The 25,689-nt window shown below is 35.8% G+C and overlaps 3 protein-coding genes across 5 annotated transcripts in view; 2 read left to right on the top strand and 1 right to left on the bottom strand.

Annotated features, from left to right (window-relative positions):
• The window catches only part of LOC6581429 (supervillin), a 111,105-nt gene extending 98,625 nt beyond the window's left edge, over nt 1–12,480 (bottom strand). Inside the window, exon 1 of one of the 3 annotated variants that reach the window (XM_044009626.1) lies at nt 12,100–12,480. In XM_044009626.1, coding sequence (XP_043865561.1) covers nt 12,100–12,114 — 15 coding nt within the window. In that variant the 5' untranslated portion in view covers nt 12,115–12,480. The remainder of the gene's footprint in view (nt 1–12,099) is intronic. The other 2 variants (XM_044009625.1, XM_032731897.2) reach the window with 2 other exon arrangements.
• Nucleotides 8,813–9,614, top strand: LOC6581427. The gene is made up of 2 exons (XM_002007121.4): nt 8,813–9,418; nt 9,485–9,614. The coding sequence occupies exons 1-2, from the start codon at nt 8,897–8,899 to the stop codon at nt 9,611–9,613; spliced, it is 651 nt and encodes a 216-aa protein (XP_002007157.1). The 5' UTR covers nt 8,813–8,896; the 3' UTR covers nt 9,614.
• Nucleotides 9,816–10,721, top strand: LOC6581426. The gene is made up of 2 exons (XM_002007120.4): nt 9,816–10,109; nt 10,464–10,721. The coding sequence occupies exons 1-2, from the start codon at nt 9,825–9,827 to the stop codon at nt 10,581–10,583; spliced, it is 405 nt and encodes a 134-aa protein (XP_002007156.1). The 5' UTR covers nt 9,816–9,824; the 3' UTR covers nt 10,584–10,721.
• Nucleotides 12,481–25,689: the final 13,209 nt, after the last annotated feature.

Below are 25,689 nucleotides of genomic sequence, written 5' to 3'. Positions count from 1 at the left end.
TGCCTGAGTGCTTGTCGCCGCAGCTGCTCAATGTATTTGCGGCACGTCTGACAGGTGTTCTACATTTTGGGCTGTGCTTTTTGTGCACTGAACCCCATTGAGAAGGGAGTTAGAATGGGGTATATTGGCAGCATAAGAGTTAGGAATAGCATACGATATGCGATACGGATAGCAATTGCAAATATCAGTATTACTAGTAGTAGCAATAGAAGTAGACAGGTAGTAGTAGATAAGCAGCAGTAGTAATAGTAGATAAGTAGTATTAGATGAGTAGTAGCTCTAGCTGTAACAATAGTAGTAGTTCGATAAGTAGAGTAGTAGTTCTAGGTCTTGCAATAGTAGTAGTACGATAGATAAGTAGTAGTAGATGAGTAGTAGTTCTAGTTCTAGCAATAGTAGTAGTACGATAGATATGTAGCAGTAGTAGTATTAGATAATAATAGTAGTAGAATAGTAGTAGTAATAGTAGTGTAGCTCATGTAGCAGAATAGTAGTGTAGCTCATGTAGCAGAATAGTAGTAGTAATAGTAGTGTAGCTCATGTAGCAGAATAATAGTAGTGTAGCATATGTAGCAGAATAGTAGTAGTAATAGTAGTGTAGCTCATGTAGCAGAAAAGTGGAAAAGTACAGTATATAATAGTAGTAGTAAGAGTAGTTAGAATAGCAGTAGAATTGGTATAATAGAGTACATGAGGTGTATCAGATTCAATAGACAATTTGAAAACTTTTTCATGGAATACACAAAAATTTCTCTTTCATAGGGTATATCCTAGTCGTTTCCTCTTTCTCATTAGAATCGTAATGTTCTCTTTATATGTTGCCGGCCGCTTTTATGGCCCAAGGTTCGACCCTCGCGCCGCATTAGTTGCAATTATTGTGGCCTCTTGACATTCTTCTTTATATAATGTTCATTTGACACTTGACAAACATTTCAGCACTTACGCATTATCGATCTCAACTTAAAGTGTCATCGATTTTGCAGCGATAACAATTAGAAACAAAAGAAAACAAAGGGGCACGAATTAAATTTAGCTGATGCCATTAGATTGTTAACGAACTTGCCCTTAAGAGGCTTCATTGAAGCGCAATCAATTGGGAATTAACTAAGTCAAATGCACAAATTCACTGGCCTTACTCTCCTTTACGCTCTTTCTCAAAAGCGTTATTGAAACTAATTGGCTTACGCACTTTGAGAGCTGGGTCAATAGCTATGGAGGCAAAATTCGATTTCATATCAAAATCGAAAATATTATTTATTTTATGTAATTGCATATCTATTGTTTCATATGACTTGGCATCTTAGAGCTCTGCATTTTCACTCTAACTCTAGCAACTACGTATACAACGACGTATACAACATATGTATATAACTGATAGAAAGAGGTATGCTGAATTCCTCCATCAAACAGACGTTTGCCTATCTCTGTATCTTCTTTTCTAACCTATTCAATACTTTGTTCCATTTCCATAGTTAGAAATATGTTAAAGCATCTATTGAAATTTGCTCGAGGTATCTGCTAGTCGGATACTCTCGATTATCGCAATCACAATTGTTTCAGTTTATCATTTTATAGTCTACCCAGCGCAGTGTGTGGCATGGAAAATGCAGTAAAAACACAGCAACTAAAAATTGAAATTATAAAAAACTGCTATAAAAAACAATTCAGAGCACAGTGCACAGTGCACACAGTGAACAATGCCTATGAAGAAATACAATGAGTACGTGACTCAATAACAAAACAAGACAAATAATTGATCCAAAAAGTGTGTAGAAAACATAATTCCAATTTATGTTTATTGCGTGTACAGCTCAATTTTGAGTTCGCTTTAGCGTGTTTCTACTGTAACAACAAATATTTTATTTATCCATTATATTACACTGCTTATTTCAGCTTTTGCTTTTGCTTTTTATGAGACTTTTGCTTTAGCAGCATCACGTAATCAATTTCATTACGAACAAAGCAACGGAAAAGTTTGATCCAGTTTGCGTGTAGATCTTACAAGATGTTTTATAAAGCAATAAAAAATATACATATAGACTTTGATTAACATAAGTTTTGACTCAAGTGATTTTTTTCTCTGTAAAGAAAACGAGTTCTGTGATAAGCTTTAAGAGCTCGGACAGAATAAATAGTTGTTAGGAGTTATATACGTAGTCTTAGGAGTTTCTTGTAGAAGGAATTATATGTATTTGTCGTTAAATTTGCCATGGTAAATATACATTTTTTTAGCATTAAATATTTATTGAGTAAACATAACCGAACCTATACAATATTTCACAAGGTGATTCGAAATGTTTTCTCTAAAAGCAACAATTACACAATAAACATTATAGATTGCCACAAAAGTGAAACAAAATAAACATGTAAAATCATTAGAGGTGAGCCGCAACGGCTATGATATACTCGCTCATACTGAAAAAAAAAAAAAAACTATTCAAATTATAGATTTTAATTAGCATTTAATAAATAATGAATACATTTTAATACTATATCAAGCTAGACAGCTGGATAGATTTGACCAGAATAGGTATATTCTTATATATATATATATACATATATACCATAATACTCCCCAACTCTAGATTCAAAGGAGTTAGACAGCCGGCCATTACTCAAAAACCAATATACCCCTTTGCCCATTTAATGAACGAGTGGACAAGAAAACATTAGTTGTTCGTGTCTGGCCATAAAAAGTCCATTTCATCAATGTCATGTTGAATGTTGCATGGGAACCCACATCAGATAGTTGGCGGCTTTTTTTTTATTTTATTGGGGAAACACGTGCGGCAATTATGGTGAAGCCTAATAATTTTTTTTCTTATTTTTTTTTTTTTGCTTAATAATGCAGCAATCGAAATGAAAAATACCAATAATAGCCATATGATAGCTCGATGGACATGTTAGGCTAGGTTCATAGCGAAACGATTATGTTCATTAGATAAATGAAAAACAAGAGTGAAAGAGAGGCAGAAAGAGAGAGAGAGAGAAGTATACATAGATAGGTATTAACAATAGCAAATACGCTGTCAAACAGTACTCAACATGATTGAAGTTAAGCTTTCAGGTTGAAAGGGAAAAGGCTGCCGGAAGCTTTGTAGATGGATTTGATATTGCCAGTTGGGTAACTAAACTAAGATTATGCAGATTCGAAACATAATTTATTATATTATAGTAGACAGAGCTGGTTAGAGATATATATTAAACTTGACTATTCCAAGATCATATTTTTGAACAAAATGAAAGACACTAATGATGCCACAGCTAATAAATTTCTCGAAATTCCTCTTCCAGAAACTAAGGTTCATGAACTGACGATACTTTTAAAGAGATAAAGACGACGACTCCCAAAAAGTTTATACATATAATGGAGATACCTTTGGAAAAAAAAGCATCATATATTTACGACTTCATAAAGAATTCTTCGAAAAAAAAAAATACGCACGAAAATTATATACAAAATACTTTTAAGCTGACCATTCGCATTCACTAAAACTCATAAGGTAATTCGTTCGTTCTCAAAGTCCGCATAAGAATGTCAGATTACTTCCGTAATTTGAGCATATAACAAATATGAAATACCACTAAAAAAGTAATACAAGCATATTGCATACCCTGCCGAACTGCAGAATAAAATGCACAGCAAATTTGCTTAAAAAAGTATTTAAAATTTCATTCAACTATGTTTTTATTTCAAGCTACACTTTTGCTCATTTCAATTAGTTAAAATAATGTGTAAACCTTAAGCATATGAAACCTTGCGAAGCTTGATTTTTTTTTCATGTCTAAACTGTCAAGCGCAGACCTCAAGCGTCTGGCCTCAAAAGCCGCGCCAAGTTGATCAAGAAACAAGTTTCCGATTGAAACTTATCGAATTACATGCGCTACGTGATATTTCATTGAGTTCCGCTAACGAATGCGCTTAAAGTGTACTGGGTGAGCTATGGTAAATTTAATTAATGAAGGCGAGATATTTGCTTCATTTAAATTTTGGGTACCAGTAGAGAGAGAGACAGAGAGTGAGAGAGAGAGAGAGCGAGGGAGGGTGAAAAGCCTGTTAAGACAGTCACGCCTGCATTCGCCACGCCTCAGTGACACTGAACTTGAAATATATTCAAACATCTTTTTATTGATAAGCCATGAAATGTGAGTGTCAAATGATAAATCATATGATGCTGCAACAACAGCAACAAAAGAAATGCATTTAAGCAATTAATGGGATTGGAGATTGGGCAAGTTTTTAGTGGAAAATTTTTCGAAAAGAACAAAATGCTAACAACATGAATAGAGGATCCACAACAGGTAAGAGTGTCTGAGAATGTAAGGCAAACGGGTGTTAGCGACTGCATAATACTTGTTTATATGTTGAGAAATTTGGAGTGTTACCTATTTGACTAAAAGTCTAACTTAACTAGAGTTTACTAAAAATGTAACAGAATTTGATGATGTAAATGCTATAATTGTCTAATAAAAAAATTCCAACACACAAAACCTATATACTCCATTTCGTTTCGTAAGCAAGCATATGAAAAAAGAGCTGAACTAGTCATAAATAAATTTCGTTCAAGGAATTAGAAAATCCTGTTGGCCGTCAGGTAGTCAATTGCTTGAGGTGTGTTTTTGTGTTTTTTGTTGTTGCCAGCAGTTCAAAGACATTCGATTCTCTTGTGTTTTGGAGTTCATGTGTTGCGTGTGCCGCTGCCGTGATTCACATAAAGGACTTAAAGGTAATTAAAATGATACACACACACACACACACACATATGTATAAATATGCGTATTTTTATTGAGGCCACGCCCAGGCATTGAATGCCTTGCCCAGGCTCAAAAAAATTCCAATGGCTTACGCTTGTTACCTGAGCCAATTACTACTGCACTGAGCATCAATCAGATGAGTTGTATGACTCGTTGCTCGCTCTTAACTACGTTATAAAATAACAACTAATGCCAGCCGAGCCCAAACCAAAAACCAAACCACAGAAAACTCAGTGAAATGCAAAAGATTGAACGTGTCGCGCATTGAGGATCAGCCGAGTGGAAATATGGAGCACATCAATATCAATAACAATATCAATTTCCATTTTTTTTTTTTTTTCATTAGATCTGCCATGGCTCGCCTTACGTCTGGGAAGTTGTTGACCCAATACAGACATAACGGATAAGATCAAGGCTCAGTGACAATTGCTAAAAGCAAAATTATTGAAATATGAACTTGAATTGACTCAAATGACCGACTAGGAGTACTCTACATTTGGGTATTATCTAGAGTGAGTATGAGAAAGAGATAAAGAGATGAAGAAGGATAAGAATGAAAGTCAAAAGGAAAGAGGGTGCAGTAGGGGCATGGGCAGTGAGATATAGAGAAGGAATCAGAGATGGAGAAAGACAGAGAAAAGTTCTTCAAATGAGAGATTTGCAGAGACAGACAAAGGTTGAGGTTAGAGTGGATAAGCAAAGAAAGAGGAAAAGAGATTAACAGTGACTTAGAGAGGAGGCTGAAATGAGGGAGCGAGATGGAGATATTGCAGGTCTTTCAGGAGTTCTTTCTATTCACATTCAAGAAAACCTAAAGATCCATATACACTTTTTTAGCCACATACATCATATGCAGGGTGTATACCAAGCAACAAATAATTTGGGGCTTGCCTGGTCTCCCATTGGGACAGACTGTCAACTGATGCCATTTGATGTATCGGAGCGTACCTTATCGCTAGTTATTCTGACCGCAGATCATTTGTCAATGTGTCATAGCATCGCATTATATTATTATTTTTGTTTTTCGTATTTTCGTCTGTTGTATTGTTTATAGTTCGTTTGCTGTGGCATCTTCTTAAATTCTTTTTGCTTTCGAAATCCGAGCAATGTTATTGTCTCACACAAAATTGAGTAAATATTGCTCCGATTCGAAGCCGTGTGGTTTGGTTTGGTATGCGGGCTGCGATCGGTTAGCTGAGATTAGCATTCGCCTCTGATATGGCCAATGTGAGACAATGTGTTTGTATAAGCCATAAAGCCGATGCGGTTTCGTATGCAGCAGACAGCTAAGAAAACAAAACGTAAGCAGGTTTTCAAGAATAAGCAAAGTCAAGACAGTGGCCAGAGCACACGATTCAAATATCAAATGATACGGAGCAAATGGAGTCAGGCAAAGTCAAATCTAAAGTTGCAAACTGGCCGATAATTTGTTATATGTGGATTATATACACATACATATATATCGTAAACTTACAGGAAATTAAAAGACACTTCCACACTATTTATTAGACATTTTTTTCATCTAAGCTTTCATATAAACTATGAATCATTTTGCTGTGATCATCATTTAAGCATAATTATAATTGAGCAATAATTTTCAATAATTGTTTATACAGTTGCAATGAATATTAAAGAGAGTATATTGACTTTAAAGGGAAAACTTCTAATATGTACTCGATAGTAGTCTTGATACATACTTCTAATGTTGAACTGATAAATCAGAAAAAATCATATCATATCTTTATAGATAAACTCATTATGATAGAAGAAAGAATCGTAGAATTACTGCAATAAAAACTTCATTCAGAGTATCAGCTAATGGTGTACTACTACACTGACTTCTAATACTAATCTGACTTCTTTCAGCACGAGTATTACGCAGTCAGTTATGCTCTTCACACGTATTCACCCAGCACTTGACACCTGAAGTGCTTGGCTCTTGTGGACAAGCAGCAAATCACAATTAACTAATAGCTGTCAAAATTCCAGTTTGCAGTTGACCAAAACTGTCATAATGCTGTCTGCCCATTGAACAGGTTGAGAAATATTACAAGTTTCAATTGATTTTCGCCGGCCCACATTCAATTTGGCCAAATCTCTCACAAATTGTCTTTGACAATTTGGCGTTGGCGAAAGAAATTTCGCTTGCTTTGATTTTTATGCTCAAAACATGTATTTGGACATGACTTTTAAACGCCAGTTGAACGGCGATTTTTTGCCAAGTCACAATTGGGAAACTGCAAACTGGGTTAATTGGATTGGCCCCTAACAGTTAAAGGGCCTACACAAAGATAAATAGAATTCTTTTTTTTCGCGTAGGCATCGAAAAGAGTTGGCAAATAAGAAAATTGCAGCCAAATCGAAGTTAGAGCAAGAAAAATGAAGGGGAAAAATTTTTAGTTTTGCTATTAGAAAAAAAAATTATAAACTTAAATTTTGTATAAAAAAAAATTTATGTTCTACAGAAATTGATTGATTTAACATTATTTAAGATACAAATATTCTATATAAAACCGAGTTTAATTAATTTAAAAGAATTTTTGTAATATATAAAATTTCTTCCGTTAATCAAATTTCCTTGGCTTCCATTCAATTGATAGCTCTTCTAAGACAATATTTTCACCCAATTATGTGTGCATTGTGTACAGAATGCAGACTAACTACCGTTAAATTGTTCTTGGCATTCTTCAGCAGTGGAATTTTTGTTTGTGAGTTTGATTAAATGCATTGATCATTAAGAATCTTACGAAAAAAAATACAAAAACAAAGTAAAAACAAAAAGAGAAAAAACTAGTTTAGACAAAGGCAGCGCTGCGCTAGCTAGCGGCTGCTTCCTGGCATAGAACACCGTACGGTGTAACCGTTGCTGAATGCTGAAGGTAAGCCACATTTTCGACACCGAAACCTTACCAAAAACGAAACAAAGACACCTGCTGCTGGCCAAGTCGAGTCGGCTCACTGGCCGTTAGATGCTGCGTCCAAGCGAACAAGACAATGAGCCAACTCGAGCCACTTGGTCTACAGAGCTCTTGGCCAACACAGCGTTAGTTGTGGTATGCGCTTTATAATTGTGCAGCCTGCGAAAACTGACCCACTTTGTGGTTGTTGCAGTTGCAGTTGCAGTTGCAGCATGCACCAGGCTGGCCACAATCAACTTCTGTTAACAATGCACATTAAGCCACACACTAATCGAGCCTCTTGTTATGCTTACAGTAGCTTAGCACAACATTCTATTCGACCCAGCCAAACAGCCAAATGCTGAGGGCGTTCAAAAAGCCATTTAGCTGCCCGCATTGTACTGGGAGATAAAAGCTTAGAATGCGTCCAATCGACTGCATAGTGCTCGTTCAGGTTGGGGCAAGTGAAAGAAGAATAACTGAATTTCTATGGAAATTTAGTATATTATTTCTTGGTATATCATATAGCTAATATATATATATATAGAGAGAGACTATGAAAGCAATTAGCCAGCATTTGCAGCACTAACGGAAGAGTTCAAAGACCTGGCTTATTAGTCATTTCTTCGAAAGCTTACATTTCCTATATTTCATATATCATTACTTATTATACGAATTTATTTCCAATTTTCGATTTACTACACATTTGCCTCACTTAAGCCCAATTTGCAATACTTTTGGAGCACACCTCGCATAGATAAGATGAACCTGTTATATATCTAAAATATACAAAAATTTATAATATATAAAGAACAGGCAACCAATATGCACGCTTTACATAAGCAGTTACACATAGAAAGAGACAGAGTAAGAAAGGGAGATAGAGAGAGCATTAGGCTTAAAATTCATTAAAAAGCCGCACCATTATATACCAGATAATACCTGATAATTTATGTAAAAAATAACCAAATGCGACACGTTCAAAAGTTGCTGAATACAATTTTTGGGAAAGTTCTATTGTGATCAATGCCAAGAGAAGTAGGAAGAAAGAGAGAAAGCGAATAGAACTGTGGCTAACAGTTGCTTTGAAGAAAGTCAACGAGCAACAAATATCAAAATCTGACAATTAATTTGAATTTTGAGTCATTTTCAAGCTCAAGAATACATTTTCTCTCTTTCGGTTAGGCTAACAAACCCAAAATAAGTAAATCAAATCAAATTAATTCAAGTATATCTCAGCTCAGATGGACACGATACGGGAAAGTTTGGGTCGTTTATTCACAAGGAGCTACGCAGCTGATACGACCGGTGGCCGTCACACGGCGGAGGCAATCGAGGAGGAGCTGAAACGGAAAGATGTGCTAGATCTGATGCAGCAGCAGCATCAGCAGGACCAGCAACAGGATCAGGATCAGGAACAGAAGGGGAAGCAGCAACCGCAGGATACGAAGCCACGCATCATACCCAAGGGCGAGGCAGACACGCGAAACGTCAGAACGAATGTCTATGAGGTAACAACTGCAAATCTGCCGGCGAAACGTGACTTGGCCAGATCTCTGATGGCCGAGCCAGCACCAATCAATTATGAGATGGAATTCGTGGACTTCATCAATCGGAATACGCCGCCCGGCTTTGGCAATAAGCTGCAGCAAATGCTGCCCTATCTGGGCGTCAGCTTCATTGCCTGGCCCACCTATTGGATGTGGCGCGGCTTCCACTGGCAGTCGAGGCGGGGAAGCGAAAGGATTGGCATGTACATACAAAGGGTATGGGAAGCAGATATTGATATATCCTAGACATAACCTCAAATCTAACCTCTATTCACATTGCAGACCTTCCAGCATGCCAAACTCATGCAGGTGGCCATTTTGAGCCTCGGCTTGATTATGGCCACCACGACACAGAGTGGAACGGAGCAACTCGACGTGCATGAGGTGTCCTACAACTCGCGCAAGAAATAAAAGAGGAAAGCATTGAAATAGCAGGCTCTGACGGAATGGAGCATGTCATTTAGACAGATAGGGGAAGAGGGAGAAGGAGAGAGGCCGATAGGAAAATATAGAAAGAGAGAGAGAGAGTGTGAAAGACAGAGATCAAGTTAATCTTTGTTGCTTTATATTTCAAAAAACGAAACAATTTCAAGTCAACCTTTTCAAATTTTTTGTTGTAATAATGGGCATCACGAGCTTCATTGAGCGTATGAAGAATTGGACAGTGTCGCGTGTTTATGGAGTTCCGCAAAAGTCTGATGAAAATGACCAGAAAATGAAACGATTTCCCAATCTCGGTGAGAATATACAGCGTGTGGTCCAAACGCCACAGTTCGAGCAGGTGCTAAATGCCGCATCACCCTTTCTGTTGGCCAGCATGGGTGCCTGGCCGGGATATTGGATATATAGAGGACTCGATTATCACTCGCATAGGGCGCACATACCGTTGCCTATCTACATTAGACAGGTAATTAATTACGATAGGCATAATGAATTATGATAATAATTATTATAATGATGGCAATGGCTATAACCATGAGTATAGCAATAATAGACAGTAATATCAATGATAATCATGATAATAATAATACCAATGATGTCACCAATGATATTAATGGTTGATAACAATAACAATGATAATGATAATAACAATGATTATACCAATGTTATGAATGAAGTCAATGATATGACCAATGCTATGATAATAATAATTACTATCTTAATAACAATAACAATCATATTACTAATAATCATAAACTAATACTAATATCTATACCAATACTAATTTGATCAATCAATTCCTCTTTCCCACCCTCCACAGACATTTTACCAGGCTAAACTGCTGCAGCTGATCATCATTATGACTGGTATCCTGACTATTGTAAAGAATCAGAAGAACTTGCACATCTTTCCAGATAACGACAACCGAAACGACCCCTAATTCGTCAAATCGTAAATAACTGCACCTTCATTATCAATTCTCAATTCACTAAATTTATAATAATAATAATTTACGCAAATTAGTAATGGCCCATTGCAAAAGCTCGAAATCAACAATAAATGAAAACCCAGATACAAATAGAGTTTTAATTGAGATTCGTTTAGAGTAAGAAACCAAAATTATTAAGTGGTATTTCCGTGTTTCTTCTGCCGCTGTTGTTGTTCTGGTTGCTTCTGCTTGTTCGCATCGCTTTTCAGCATTTTAATTTTGTTGGCCAAAGTCAGCGGATCCATGCCGGCGCCCAATAGCTCAATGCTCGCCCTGATCGCATCCTTATTGAGGCCGGCGTTGAGCAACTCGGCCATGCCAAAGATCACTTGAACCAGACTCTCAGCATCCTGAACACTGTCTTGATTGGACATGATGGAAATTTAGTTTCTTTTAATTTACTTTTGGTGTTTTTGAGTATATTGTGCAAATAAATAAAATAAATAAATAAAAATAAAGTGCTACTCAAAACACAGACTACTTAGTCAAATGGGGATTGAAATTAATAAAATTTGTATAGATTTATTATATAAATAAATATATTATATAAAGCAGAGAAGTCAACAATAAAATCTAGAAAAATTTCTTTCTTGGAAAATCTTTTATAATATAAATAAAAAAATATATATAAATATATTAAAATTGTTTCCAATCCAAAAATCATTTCATCTTCAAAATTTCCTCTCTTTCCAGCAACCCACTTAACTCTAATCTAGTTTGACTTAATTTCAAGTTTAAAGTTCATTAGCACAACTTTCGAGCCGACTAAACTACTTCATTATCAGTTACACACAGACACACATATATATAGTATGTATATATATACATGCTTCAGTCAAGCGGGAATATAAATTAACAACAAATTAAACAAATTACTTGCTGTTTAAATATGGAACTGCAGCACGCACAGCAAAGTGGGAATAAAACATACAAAAAGGCAAACAGAAACAGAAACAGACAAAAATCACAGTAAGCGAGCAATTAAGAAAGAAAAGAAAATTTGTATATGAAAAGAGCGAAGTTTGTATGCCCTTTAATGATATACATATAAACAGATATATATGTATATATATCTTATAAATATATTATCCAATTTTATTATTAAATAAATCCAATATTATTGAAAATCCACAAATTGAATGGTTTTAAAAATATATATAAAATATTATATTCGTTTTTTACTTTATTTATTTTATTTTTTTATTTTATGAATAAAGAAGCAGTCGCTTTAAATGCATTTCAAACAATTAATTAATCTCAAATGTCTCAAGCAGTTTGACATTCTAGGGTATTCAAAGTCTTTGATAAGTAGATCTCTATACATTATGCTAAAGCTATTGCTTTTGTTATTGTTTCACCTATTGTATTTGTTTACTTGTTAAGTAAAAGCATTTTTGGTGATCTATGGCATCTGTCTGCATATCAAGTAACTTAGTTGCATATATACATAGTTAAAAGAGTCTCTCACCTGTATGAGATACATTCTGTGGCAGTTGTTGTTGCTGTTGCTAGTTGGCTAGTTGTTGCTCGAGGCGTTATAAACACACACACACATATGCACACTCGCACAAGACACAAAAATCAGAGATGAATATAATTATGCAGCAGCCGTCTTAGGCATTTACGACTGCACTTGCGAGAGAGGGTTGGGCCTACGGACAGGTATCGCTGTATCTTTTTTTGTAACTATCTGTAGCCGTGTATCTATAACAGCTTCTTTTTATTATTATTCTTGTTGTTGTTGTTGTTGTTAATGCTTTGCTCTACTTGGAATGCAGCGCGCGTTTGTTTCTTTGCGGCTGACAGTCTATTTGCTTTCGAGTTTAAGAGCAATTGTTTCAATTAAATGAAAATTAGTTTTTTCCACTTTCTCACTTAATGAAAATAAATTGAACACAAATACATACATATAGATATGTATATATATATATATATATATATAAATAGAAATTAAAGTTTTAATGGCTTGGCAAATGTTTCAACGAAGCGATTTCCAGCGCGGTCGAAAATAAAAGTTCGTTAAGCAGGATTCACTGTATCTTATTGTACGATTTTATATAGTCAAGCTATATAAATGTAAATAGATGACAGTTTTAAAAGGTTTAATAGAACAAAATTAAATGTTCGTTTGTCAATTTAATTTTCAATTTATTTTTATTTTTTTTAGAATTTCGTTTCCTTCTGTTGCATTACTTTCTGACCCGTTTCACTATGGCAATGTTCGGAATGCCTCGAAATGCCTATACAAGAAATGCTTTCATTTAATTCAAAATCGATCAAACAAACGTATTTCAAATGCGGGCTCAATGCAGCGCGAGTTGAGCAATTTATTAACTTTGGGTTCGAGCGCAGGCGCACAATTCACATTTTAATTTAGATTATTTAGTATTTCATATCAAATTTCCAGTAATTAGTTTCGAATTATTTAGTTTTTGTTTGTGTTTAGTGGCTTATTCGGATTATTTTGTTATTTTTTATTTTACGTTGCAACACAACGCAAGTGTTTCCTCTCGTAGAGTTGAGCGCGCACTGAACGTAACAGTTCCAACAAAAAGTTAACTATGCATGTTATGCTCGCATTGGCGCTGTTAAACTCAAATTGGCACTGCTAGTGGAACGTGTTTGATGGCGCGTTAATACGAATTCCATATACAACAACATTATGATGTTCGCAGGCTCATATATTTGTTGTTGTGCATGGAAATTTGTTCATTTATGTTTGATGTTGGATGGTCGGAAACAATCGAACGTGTTGCACAGCAAGTTGTGGAATTTGTTAAAATTTTTAGGGGGCATTTCAGGAATTTTGGTTCATTTGATAAGTAATTTGTATTATGTGCAGGGGATTGGCTTAATGTGCATTAAATTAATGGAAAAGTGCGTGGGGGAAAAGGCAAGAAAAAGTAACTGATATCAGTTTTAGAAGAGCTAAAGAAATCGATGAGAAAAACAATTTGTGCTAAACTTTTTTTTTTTGCAAAATAAATATTTAAGTTTGCTAAAATAAAAAAAAAAAATTGAAATATGCAACCATTTTGCATAAAATTCGTCACATATTTTTTTTCTGCACAGCGGAATGTTTTAGCAACAGGTAACAGGTAGCTTATTTGGCCTACAGTTATTTCATATACAGCATATGCATACATATATAAATCCATATTAATTAATGTTGGCCGAGCGACCGACAAAGTGCGTAACCACAATAAATTTTAAAGCAAAACAGGAAATTTTTGTTAACATTTCATAATCTGGAATAAATTGCAAATATGACGAACGGACGCACATTCCGCTTGGCCAAAATGGGCGTGGCAAACAGCTGAGCTGCAGCTTACAAAAGTGATCGGGCGAGATCGGCGGAGCTAACATTGACTGGCACCCTTTTTGGTGGCATGCCACACCCGAGTCGCAGCAGCCGCAATTAAGTGAAAATGAAACTTGCAACAACAGCGACAGCAACCAAAGCAACAACTCCGATGGCTGCGAATGTGTGGCAGCCGTGATAAATGCGGTTATAAAAACCTGCAATCAACAAGCAACAGCCAACAGCAACAACCAACGACTCGCCAACGAAAGTGAAACAAAAGGCGCCGCCGACCAACAAACAACAAGCAACAACAAAAACTTGCAATTTCCATTTTAATACGCAACAACTTTCGGCTAGAGGCAGGCCGAAAGGAGTCACCTCATGCAGCCGCAGTCCAACTGCAGCGTTTGCTGCCAACATAGCTAAACGTGAAGTGGCCAACTGCAAAGCTCAATGAAATACCAAGACGCTGAATCGACTTGCAACGTGCCACAAACGCCCAAACTGAAACAACAACTCTGCACTGCAACAGGATTTATAACTCCCAACTGGGCATAGCTTAAGAAGGCATTGATAAGATGGAAAACAAGTGGAAAAGGAAGAGACGGGAAATTGAAAGTTTCCTCGTAAAGTTCTCTAGAGCGAAACTCTCTTATTAACTCATTAACAATGAAATGCTCAACTAATTATGATATGGCTACTACAATGAAACAGATAATATATGTTAAATGGGTATAGAATGACAAAAGCTCACAGCTAAATACTAGAGCTTTAAAAGCTAAATTCCACAAGAGTAAAAATTAGCCTGAAAAAAATACTGACAATACTCTATTATTGTTATTATATTCGTAGAAGACTAAAATACAGAAAAAGTAACTTAGTAACTACTTTTCCCTTAAGTTCGATTCCCAACTCCATCTCGTACTCTAATTTAGCTATTAAATATTTAGCTATTTTCTAGAGAGCTCTTGACTCTTTCGCTCCAGAAAAGGGCTAAAATGCGCAGCACAGACACGACAGACAAAAGTCAACGACAACAAACGAGAAATCCTGTTTCTCTGCTTTTCTCCTCCTAGTTTGCGGCAGTTGGAGCAACTACAGCGGGCGGCTTAGCTTTTTTTTTTGCTGGGTATGTCATCAGCATAAATTTTCGTTCGCATTCATCATAATTTTCATGCATTTAATTTGTGTTATAAATTGTCTGCATCGTACAATAGGCGCAGGGTACACGATGGGCACAGACAGGGCGTCTTTAAATTAACTGAGATTCAGTTTTCATATACCCTATAGAGGGTATTAGCTAGAGGCCAAAGAGGGATTGTATCATCAGGTGGGTCTACATGTTGTTGAAAGAGAGAAAGAGAAATAAGATATACCCTGTGAAATATATATGTATTCTTCAGCAGGATGTTGAGCTGGGTCTGGTTCATCTGTGACCCAAAACATAGAAACTTGAAATATGAGACAATAGTCGGACACTCCCTACTAGATTTACTTGTTATATATTCGATTTTTATAAATTTTAATTGTATATATTATATTTAACAAACAATTAAATTTTTCTCATATCTATCTGTATTTATGTGTATGAAAGTAAGAGTATGTTTTTATGCCTATCATAAGAGTGTGATAGAAAGGTGTAAATATAGATAAAGAGAGAGAAGTAGGGAGTGTATTTATGTGTATAAATATTTTCGCAAGCTCTTTAAATACTGGCTTAGATGTGTAAATAGACGGTAACACTTTTAAGAAAAAATCTGTATAAAAGTATTCAAAATTTTCAAACATGAAATTGGAAATAAAAAACACAATTATTAAAAGAGATGTACTTGTCGTCCTCGATGTTGTTGTTGTTGTGTTGCAATCAGCAAAGCCAACAACAAGTTGCGAGTATGCGAATGTAATCAGACAGCAGACAGCGAGCAGTCGACAGTCATGCGACGGTCTTAAACTTAAAGATTGTTAGGCGCGACAGACGCTCAGGTAGTTAAGGCAGACAATCAGGCAGGTAAGGTAAGCGAGTCATACTTGTATTTCATATTGGCCATCGATGCAGTCGCCAGAGCAAATGAGGCGCTGCACTGCAAATGCATTAGCATGATCGTGGGGCATGGCTAATTATGCCCACAGTCACTCATGTGAGCTAATGGGCAGGTGAAAAAGGAAATATCCTCGATAATCCAGACAGGAACTGCTGCTCGCGGCAATGTTGTTATGTAACCCAGATCCTAAGCAAATAATAAGCGACTGATGTCTTTTTTATTGACTTACGCAACCTACTTCCGTTTAGAGCCCTCGGGAAACTTACCTGTAAGGAGAGGAAAAACACTGCATTAGTCATCGAGATAATCAAAAAACACTTTTCACAAGGGTATATAGTAACAGGCCTGTGCGAAAATATGCGTGGAAATGATTAAGCAATTTCCGTTGACGGGCAATTTTCCACAATTTCCATTGGAAAGTGCAGCCGCAAATTGCGCTCGGGCATAAATCAAGTTTTTTGTTTTATTATTTTCTATCTGCGTCCAATAAAGCCTAATGAGTTGGGCCTAATGAAAGTTATTTGCCGTGAGCCATAAGCCATCGAATGGACGTAGTTTAATTTGATTAGCTCTAAATGCTGGAGTCAGTTTTTTAATAGTATTTAAAAACTTGATTTGGAATCGAAGGTAGAAACTTTTGCTTTTGCCCGCTCGTATGTGGCGGCCATTAGAATGGGCGGATGAACTTGGGAAGTACGCGTAAACTTGATCCAGTATCGATAGCCGATTCGAATTAGAAAACAGACAATGCTGTCCATGCACCTAGGGTCTACCTGCTCATACCTATATAAGAATGTCTCTTAAAGAGACAGACTGAAAATCTTAAGTTCCTTATATATCATTACTTCTTCTTGAATAATCGATAGCTTCTGTAATCGATTAAAATCGATATTAAGGCTTATTTTTTATGAGTCTTAGCCATGTTGTTTTTCTTAGGTCTACACACACAACTTCTATTACATTTTATGCTCACATTTAATACTCCATTAAGTAGCTCTTATCATGCCATTATGTCATTCAGTTTGATTGGAAATTCACTAGAATTTTTAGGTCTACTTTATTACAGGGTATCTCCTAGTCACAATGTATACAAAAAATGTTTTAGTCTAGAATGGTTTAGTTCGCCTAAACTGTCCTAGTCAGTAGTTTCCAATCAGTGCAAGCTGCAAGGTATCTTCCAGTCGTACCCATCCGTTTCTACTTGTTTTTCTAATATAAACCTGATAATTCGTCGCACAAAATCAAGATGTTCGACACCTGCTTGACCTGGCCAACTCAGTTGATGGATGGGACAGTCTCTGTCTCTCAGTCTTCGTCACAGAGCTGCTATGCATCAGTCAAACGACTGTCAACTGACAGACCGACAGACAGGCAGACACAGAGAGAGAAAGAGAGAGGGAGAGAGAGATAGACAGGCGGGCAGCCCGTTGGTCAGGCAGCATCTTGGTGTGAATTTATTGTTGTTTTGCGAACTCAAAGATCTCTCTTTGAGCTGTGTGTCGAGTTCAATGGACGATGGCACACACACACACACAGACACACACAGAGAAGGGTCTTTTATTTCTTCATTTTTATGGACAGTTAAACAATTATATTTGGTATTTACAGACAGTTGACTGGCTGCCCGCGAAATATGAGCTGCGCAGATGTAAAGATGATGCAATGCAGCAGCAGCAGCAGCAAAAGTCTTGAGGGGCAACTGCATTGGCAGGAGCAAACGAGCTGGGCCCGAGACCTGCCACTTGCCACTTTCGTTTTTTCGCCCTCCTCTCTTATTTCCCCCTCTTGCAACTTTCCCAATTTAAAAAGCTCACTATTTTTTTTTTTTTTTTTTTTTTTAGCTGAGTTGCTGTTGCATTTATTGCTGCTGCTGCTGCTTGGTCACGTAATTTGATAGACATTAAGAATTCTTTGCTACCTCGCCAGCGACACCCCAACGGAATTCGTTTATGAGGCCCTGCCCCTCCATCGGCATAAATCACACGTGAAAAACTTTTGCGGCTGATCCTAAATATATATGAATTTAATCAGACTTTTAATATCTGCCAATGGCTATTGCCACACACTATATGCCGACAGGCACTACCTAGCCACGAGGTGTGTACGAAAAGTAAGTAAAAGACGTTAAGCACTCAACATTTTTATGCCATAAACATTTGTAGATGTAAGCCAAGCCAGCAAATTGTTTCTGCATCTCGCACGTAAAATATGAAAACTTTGCTGACTTATCGAGCGCATCTCGTATAGCTAATGGCAGACGTCAAATGTACAATGCGCTCTTTCCCTCATGCCTCTCTGTCTCTATTCCACTCACTCCATTGCCTTGCACTCAGCCAGTTTTACTCATCCAGATGCAATCTGAATCGCCGGCACGCATCGACAGCTCAAGCAGCTATAGTGAGAGTGCCCTAAACGAGTGAGCTCGACTACTGAATACCCTAACCAAATACTCTAACCAAATAAGAGGTAAATGTGTAAAATATAGGTAAATGTGTAATTTCACTTGAATTTGCATCTATTGATTGTGAGTGGTATGAGTAACTTTTGAATATATTAATGTATTTAGCAAGAGATTTTAAAGGAGATCTTATAGTTCTTTTATGTGACAACTACATATAAAATTTACAATCTTCAAAAGTAACTCATCCCACTCACAATCAATAGATGAAAATTCAAGTGAAATTTCATAAGTTAATTCAAATGTTGATTGTGTTTTAAAATAGAGCTTGCATAAAGGCAATCAATTAATTCTCTAGCTGTCTGAAACACACATGCCAACATAATAAATATGCTCTGTTTAGCCATTCCGAATCAGTTTAGGCTATAAAAATGCCAGCTATGTTTACAGGAGCATTTGATATTATGTTTCTCATTACATTCAACTCTAATTGCGTACATAATTCGCTGGAATTACAGATTGAAAATACAATTGGAATCTATTAAACCAACAAAGTTTTAATTATATTTCAATACTAAATAACAATTCTTAGCAATTGAGATCCAACTATATACTCTATAATTTTCCTTAACAGGGCATTTGTCAGTCATCTAATTTGTTTTCTTTTGCCCCTTTTATTGTTTTTGCCCATTTCATTTTTCAGAAAAAATATACATATATAGAAAAAAGATAGCGACAGCTAATTGTTAAAGTACGTTGGAATATTTTTTTAGAAAATACTTTTGCGTCGCCTCAAAGTTGTTTTTTTAGTCATTTTTTTTTTTCATACTATATTTTTTTATAGTTTCTAGCTTGTTGGAAATCTTTGTTATGCTACGCAGTTGATTTGTAAAACACTCACGTGTCAACTTTGTCGCCAGCATAAAAAAAACCATGAAAAGTAAATAGGAAAAAAATTAAAATGCCACAAAAGCACGTTTCGAGTTGTAAGTTGTAAGTCAATGTTGTTGTTGTTGTTGCTGTTTCTTGGTTGTTTGTTTGTTGTGGAATCTAGAAATTGTTGTCATATGGGCATTTATGTTAGCATTTCTATATGCATTGCAGTCATCTATGACAGGTCTATGCATATCAAAGTCAAGTCAAACTAAGTAAATCCAGGTACTCTGCAGACATGGCCAATCCTTTTTAAAGGTGTGTCTCTCTCCCTCCTCGCCCTCTCTCAATCTTTTGTTTTTATTGTTATTGCTAACTGTTTGCTATTGTTGCAAATTAATTGCCAACTTATATGCAAATGATGTAATATGGCAGTGCACAACTCAGACATGCCTCGAGAACAATGTCAGTGCCCAATCAAAGTCTGGCCTATAGCACAGAATTCAGGTAAATATAACTTTAAAAGGCGCGAATCAATTTGCCAATGTAGCTCAGGCACAGCCCACGCACAACGACAACAACTGCAAAACTATATTTAAATATGCAATTTTAGTTTCACGTGAACTTGAATGAAATGCCAAGCTTTAATTGGGTTACAGACCCAAAGCCGAAGCTATATAATTATATAGAAGAAGTAAGAATGATTTGTGTGGGAGTGCTGCACTAGAAGATCTATATATATGCATATATATATATACTTTATGGGGTCTGCCACGTCTCCTTCTGTCTGTTACACACATTTCCTATACCATTGTACACTGATTTCCCATAGCAGATCATTTAAATTGTCTATATATATGCAGCACTTTTCATTCGGTATTTATATTCAAGTAAAACGAAGCTAAAGTGCTGGCAGCAGCAGAGAGTGTTCCCATTGGTCAGCTAATGCCCGACTGCAACGACCCTACCGAGCGACTCAGTGGTTGAGTGAAGTCGCTCTATATAAAGGGCAGCAGCCGTAGCATTTCTTCAGTCGCCCAGGCCTAGTGGGAAAGGAAACACTTGGAGGAAATACTTGGAGACATTACTTGGAGGCAATACTTGGGAGAAAAACTTGGAGTTAATACTTAGAGTCTTAAATCTTGGAGTCTAGTCTTAAGAGAGATACTTAAGAGAAATACTTGAAGGCAATTCTTGGAGACAATACTTGGAGGAAATTCTTAAGAGAAATATCTAGGAGAAATACTTGGAAGCAATACTTAGAGGCAATAATTGGAGTCAATACTTGGAGTAAATACTTAAAGGCGATTCTTAAGGGAAATACGTAGAGGAAATACTTGTAGGCAATAATCTGGAGGCAATACTTTGGAGAAAATACTTAACAAAAGAGAAATCGATGCGTCCATAAGTACGGGCGAATAGACAAACGGACAGACGCACGCACAGACAGAACTGCCACGCCTCCCTCTTATTGTTACAAATACTTAACAACTTACAAAACCATTATACCCTAATTTTCAATTATCAATGGGTTCAGGGTATCAAAACTAGATCTATACTAATCAAGCGAAACTTGTCTTTAATGATTCAATTGGGCAAGCAGCGCGAGCTCACCGCGAATCCATTAATCTTAATTATAATTCATGTTCGAGTCTTCAAGCACTGCTCCACAATTCTGAAAGCCTAATTTTCGAGAGCGCAGACATAGATTAACAGGTTTTGTCATTGAAGAACTTGGGTTTGTATATGTAAAGATTTGACTTGGGTTTGTATTTAACAATTTACAGCCATAGAATACAAATAAGGCTGCTAAAACAACAATAGATCTATAATTATAGCAAAGTAAAGAAAAAACATTAAATTTAAGCTAATGAACTTTGCTAAATTTATTTAATGTTAAAGCATATTGAGCTCATACGACTAAAGACGGATCAAATGGTATTTATACACGATACTACTAGCACTTTTCAAACTGTTACAGTTATCTACCACTCACTGCGATTACAGTTGTTTTCTGGCTGTCTTAAGGCGCACACGCAATGCAAAACGCATTGACGCAGCGCTGTGGGTGCCTTGAATTTGGCCCTGGGCAATTGTTTTATTGGATTGTTTATCGCGGGAACTGGAACTGGAACTGGAGACGGAGGCACAGGGTGTTGTCATGACTGCGGCCTATCTTTAACTTCTGTTGACCTCAATGCTAACAAAATAAACGCAACATTTAGCACATGCCCCAACTTTTATTGACCCAGTTCGACGTATCATCCACAGCAAGCAAATGGAAGACGATGCACAGACTATATATTGATATATATACATATGTATATGGCAAAAGATCTAATGAAATCATATGCAAAACTATCACAAGGATCGCTAAGCGATTTTTTTTTTTGTATTTTTAAACTACAATAAATTTTGCGCCCTCGCAGTGAAGTTTATTTTTATTTTCTTAAATAATTTCACTCGCAGAATTTGTTTGGAATTTAGCGAACATTTTTTTGAGTAGATCAATTTTATTAGCCAGGGATATATCTGGCAAACTTTTTAATATATATTTGAGTTTATTTCTAATAAATACTTGAATACAGAAATATTCCTTGAAAATAATTTGTCTTAAGTTTTTCTTGTTTCCTAAAATTTCATTATTTACAAATTTAACAAGCTTGCATTGCGCGTAGGATTTTCCACAGTTCGTAAGGTGACCCTGATAATAACAAGTAGGAATTATATTATCACTAGTAAACGACTAGAAAATACTCTCTAATCAATGCTTTATGATCGATTTTATGGAAATAAGAAAAGTTATCGATAATATGTTAATTTTATCCAGCTTGCCTCTCTTTTTTAATTCTCTACAATCAATTTTGATTCATTTTATCCCAATAAGTTGTTGATTGAAGTCAAGCCTTATGGCTTCCCATCCAACATTTTAGCAAAACCAATATACCCTGTTCGCACATTTTCAATGGGCTTGAGAATATAAAAAGCCAGTTCAGACCGAAGCAATATGTCACTTTAGTTTGACACTTGGACAGGCAGACAAACAGTGCGCATATATATCTTTAATATATACTAAATATATTTTCAAGATTTTCTTCGAAAATATTTGAAAATATTTGCGTGACGGAAGTGCGCGTGTCGCATGTGCAGCAATCCACAAAAAATATCTATAGCCGTTAAATAGAAAATGGCAAATAATGCCAGCTAAATGGATACATTGCCTTAAGCCTTAATTGATATTTGCGTTGCGTTTGTTTTGCAAAAGTTTCGATATCGATGCCAATGCCTGAGCTGCATACAAATTAAGCGCAACATTTAATTTCCTTAACCAGCCAATAATAGGTGAATACTACCATAAAGTCAAAGACATATATATGCATACATATATACAGACGACACGCCTTGAGCTGCATAAACAATTTGACGTCAATTCGACTCGTTATTTTTATGAAAATTTGTATAAAAAAAGAAAGATTCCAACAGGAAAATTCAAAAACAAAATGAAAAGCCCAAGTGCGTTATTCCCAAATGATTTGTTAATATACACGCAGAGAAAAGATATAGTTAAATTATAAAAATAAATAAAATTAAAAAAATAAATAAATTTTAAAAAATTAATAAATATATACAAAAATTAAGCAAGAATTTTTTAAGGATACATTCGAAATTAGTTTAAAGCTTTAATAATAATAAAAATCTGCCTTTTTTCGCTAAGTGTACCAATAAGTTTATTGAACTACCACTGCGATGCTGTAAAAATTCTAAATAAATAAATCTATAATAGTACATATACTATAGATTATCGATAACTATATTAGAAACCTTCGAGCATATTTTAAATGTTAACAAAGAAAAACATTTAAATGTTTTATTTTCTTGCGCTAAAAGAAAATTTGGACAGAGGCCAGAAAGCAGAACTTTTTTTTTTTTTGTGGAGGAAACGATGACGTCTTTTTTAGTTATTTTTTATTCTCAGACCAATCGCTAAATGCAATTGTGAGCTTTGCAACCCCAAAAACGAAACCCTCGACTGATAAGTTGACCAAGACCAAATGACTCAGAGCTCGACTTTTGGCCAGACGCAAAGAAAACCGAAGAGGGAGAAAAAAAATGTAAAAACAAATGAAATAATATGTATGTAGTATTAAATGTGAGTGAAAATGAAGGGGGCAAAGAAATATTTAGCCACTGACCCTTAAAAAGCAATATTTGACATTTGTGCTCAAAAGATACATTTGCCACACAAATAAAGCAGAAAGAGCGGCTGGCACTGATTAATAATAGGCAAAGCGGAAAATTGTTTCAAGTGTAGCTAGGCAAATAGTGAAGAAAATTACGTCTATGAGAATCGCATGTAAAGCGCTTCGTTTGTGCGAAAAGAATAGATCGTTTAGCTATAGGATGGTAAATTTTAACGTATTAGAGAACATTTCTCTTGTTCAATTTATGAGAATCACATAGAAGGCAGTTGTTGTTTGTGGAAGCAATAAATATATTCATAATAATATATTCCAATTTTTAGCTTGGAGCGTAAAATTCTGAAAAAATCATGTGATCTATGCAGGCTAATATAAAAATTGCATGAGAATCGCCTAGAAGAGAGATTTTGAGATATGAGTCTTGAGTCTTGACTCCAAGGGGTTTCTTTGTAATTTTAGAGAATCGCATAGGAAGGCATTGACTTTTAAGAAAAGACTAATTTTAACTGAAAGGAAGCCTATGTATATCTCTAGCATTGTAAGGCATTTGTAGAAAAGACAATGAATCATTCAAAAGTAAAGTGAAAAAGTGATCAAGAACATATATGTTCTATAGCTATAGTCCAATTGTAATGTCTGTGGCATATAAAAGAGGAAAATAATTTTGGTCTAGCTGTTCAATTCAATTGAATTTTTTTGGGTATTACGACTTGCCGGGCAGCCGTGCTTCTAGGCATTTTCTAATACACAACACTGTGGGGCTTAATTGCCGACGCACTGATGCAATTTTAGACAGCTGCAAAACTTAATGGAAACTGTTTTCAAAACATGAGAGAGAAAAAGAAAGAGAGAAAGAACTAACAAAAAATAAACTATGTGGCTGTATGTTGAAAATAGCAAACATAGAGGAACATGTATACATCTATCTATAGTGAAATTGAGCGTGATGGAAGCATTGTTACAGATACCAAGCTGTAGCGGATATGCTAAAAAAAAGGTGTTTATAAACAATTAACAACTAGGCCGCCAATTGATCAAGAAATATTGAGCATGAGGTAGGCTGGTATCAGGTAAGATCTGCTCTATATGCATTAATATTGCTCAAATTAAAATAAAGTTGACTTCAAGCCAAATAGCTAACATGTACTATGCTTGACATGGAGATGGAAGAAATATTATAGATCCTTGTACATGCATAACACCTTAATCGGGAAAAAATACAAATAGAAATTAAAAAGTAAAAGATTTTGTACTTGATAGATTTTCTAGATAAATATTAATTTTATAGATTACAAAAATTTTTTTAAATCCTAATTTTTCGTTTAAAAAATATTAACCGGAGGCCTATTTTTTTAGAGTCTACAAATCTATATCAGATATATTTTTCTAAAAGTTTCACTTTCAACACTTAATCTGTAAACTTTAATCAGAGCAATTACATATTGGAATTTCCATTCCTGCCAAATAACGGCGGATATTACCTAGTCTTACGCATGCGAATACTTACACTTATGCTATATACTGTACAGTATTCAAATGTGGCGCTTCCAAAGGTATCCGAAAGTTAACGAAAAATGTGTTAGAAATGCCGTTAAACTCTGCTTTGCTGCTGCTGCTGTTGTTGCTTTGATTTTGGTATTTGGTGACGGTTTGTTGTGGCTGGATTTACATTGGTTCACGTTGTCACAGAAACTCGTGCAGCACATTGTAGGCCAAAGTACATGGCGCACAAAGTAAAGCGGGGAAAACAATAACAAAAACAATAGCGACTATTGATTGTTATGCTATGCCGTGGCGAAGTTATGCGAAGTTGTCTCTCACTCCCTACCCGTTTTTCCCTCTCAGTATGTTTCTCTGGAATATGTTGTGACAGACAATAGGGCTTAAACTGTTGACAATCCAATTAGCGTTGCGTTGTCCCAAAGAAGCCGACACCGCGTTTGGTTAACTGGGCGTATACACGATTTTAGATATTACAATCGAAAATTTGTTTCAAAAATCACTTGAAACTCTTAGAGAATCCACAACAGATCACAAAATATATATTCACATATATATATAGCGGTAAACTTTCGTTATTTCAGACAGCAGCAAGAGACGAAGACTACGGCGGAAAATGTTACGGAAAATGGCAAACGGAAAGCTCGTTGACGCGACCCGCACGAACACACAACAAGAGTCAAACTGAATGGCAACCAAAGCGAGCAGAAGGCGTGCGAGTGCCTTGCTCGGAAAATTTTCG

Source organism: Drosophila mojavensis, unplaced genomic scaffold, assembly GCF_018153725.1.
Source record: "Drosophila mojavensis isolate 15081-1352.22 unplaced genomic scaffold, ASM1815372v1 contig_74, whole genome shotgun sequence".
Taxonomy (NCBI): domain Eukaryota; kingdom Metazoa; phylum Arthropoda; class Insecta; order Diptera; family Drosophilidae; genus Drosophila; species Drosophila mojavensis.
This window is presented reverse-complemented; position numbering and strand designations above follow the sequence as displayed.

Bases quoted from the DNA above. Each gene is read 5' to 3' on its own strand.
- LOC6581426 (XM_002007120.4), top strand. From the start codon at position 9,825: ATGGGCATCACGAGCTTCATTGAGCGTATGAAGAATTGGACAGTGTCG. The intron at 10,110-10,463 runs GTAATTAATTAC...CACCCTCCACAG, and splicing joins TGCCTATCTACATTAGACAG to ACATTTTACCAGGCTAAACT.
- LOC6581427 (XM_002007121.4), top strand. From the start codon at position 8,897: ATGGACACGATACGGGAAAGTTTGGGTCGTTTATTCACAAGGAGCTAC. The intron at 9,419-9,484 runs GTATGGGAAGCA...TTCACATTGCAG, and splicing joins TTGGCATGTACATACAAAGG to ACCTTCCAGCATGCCAAACT.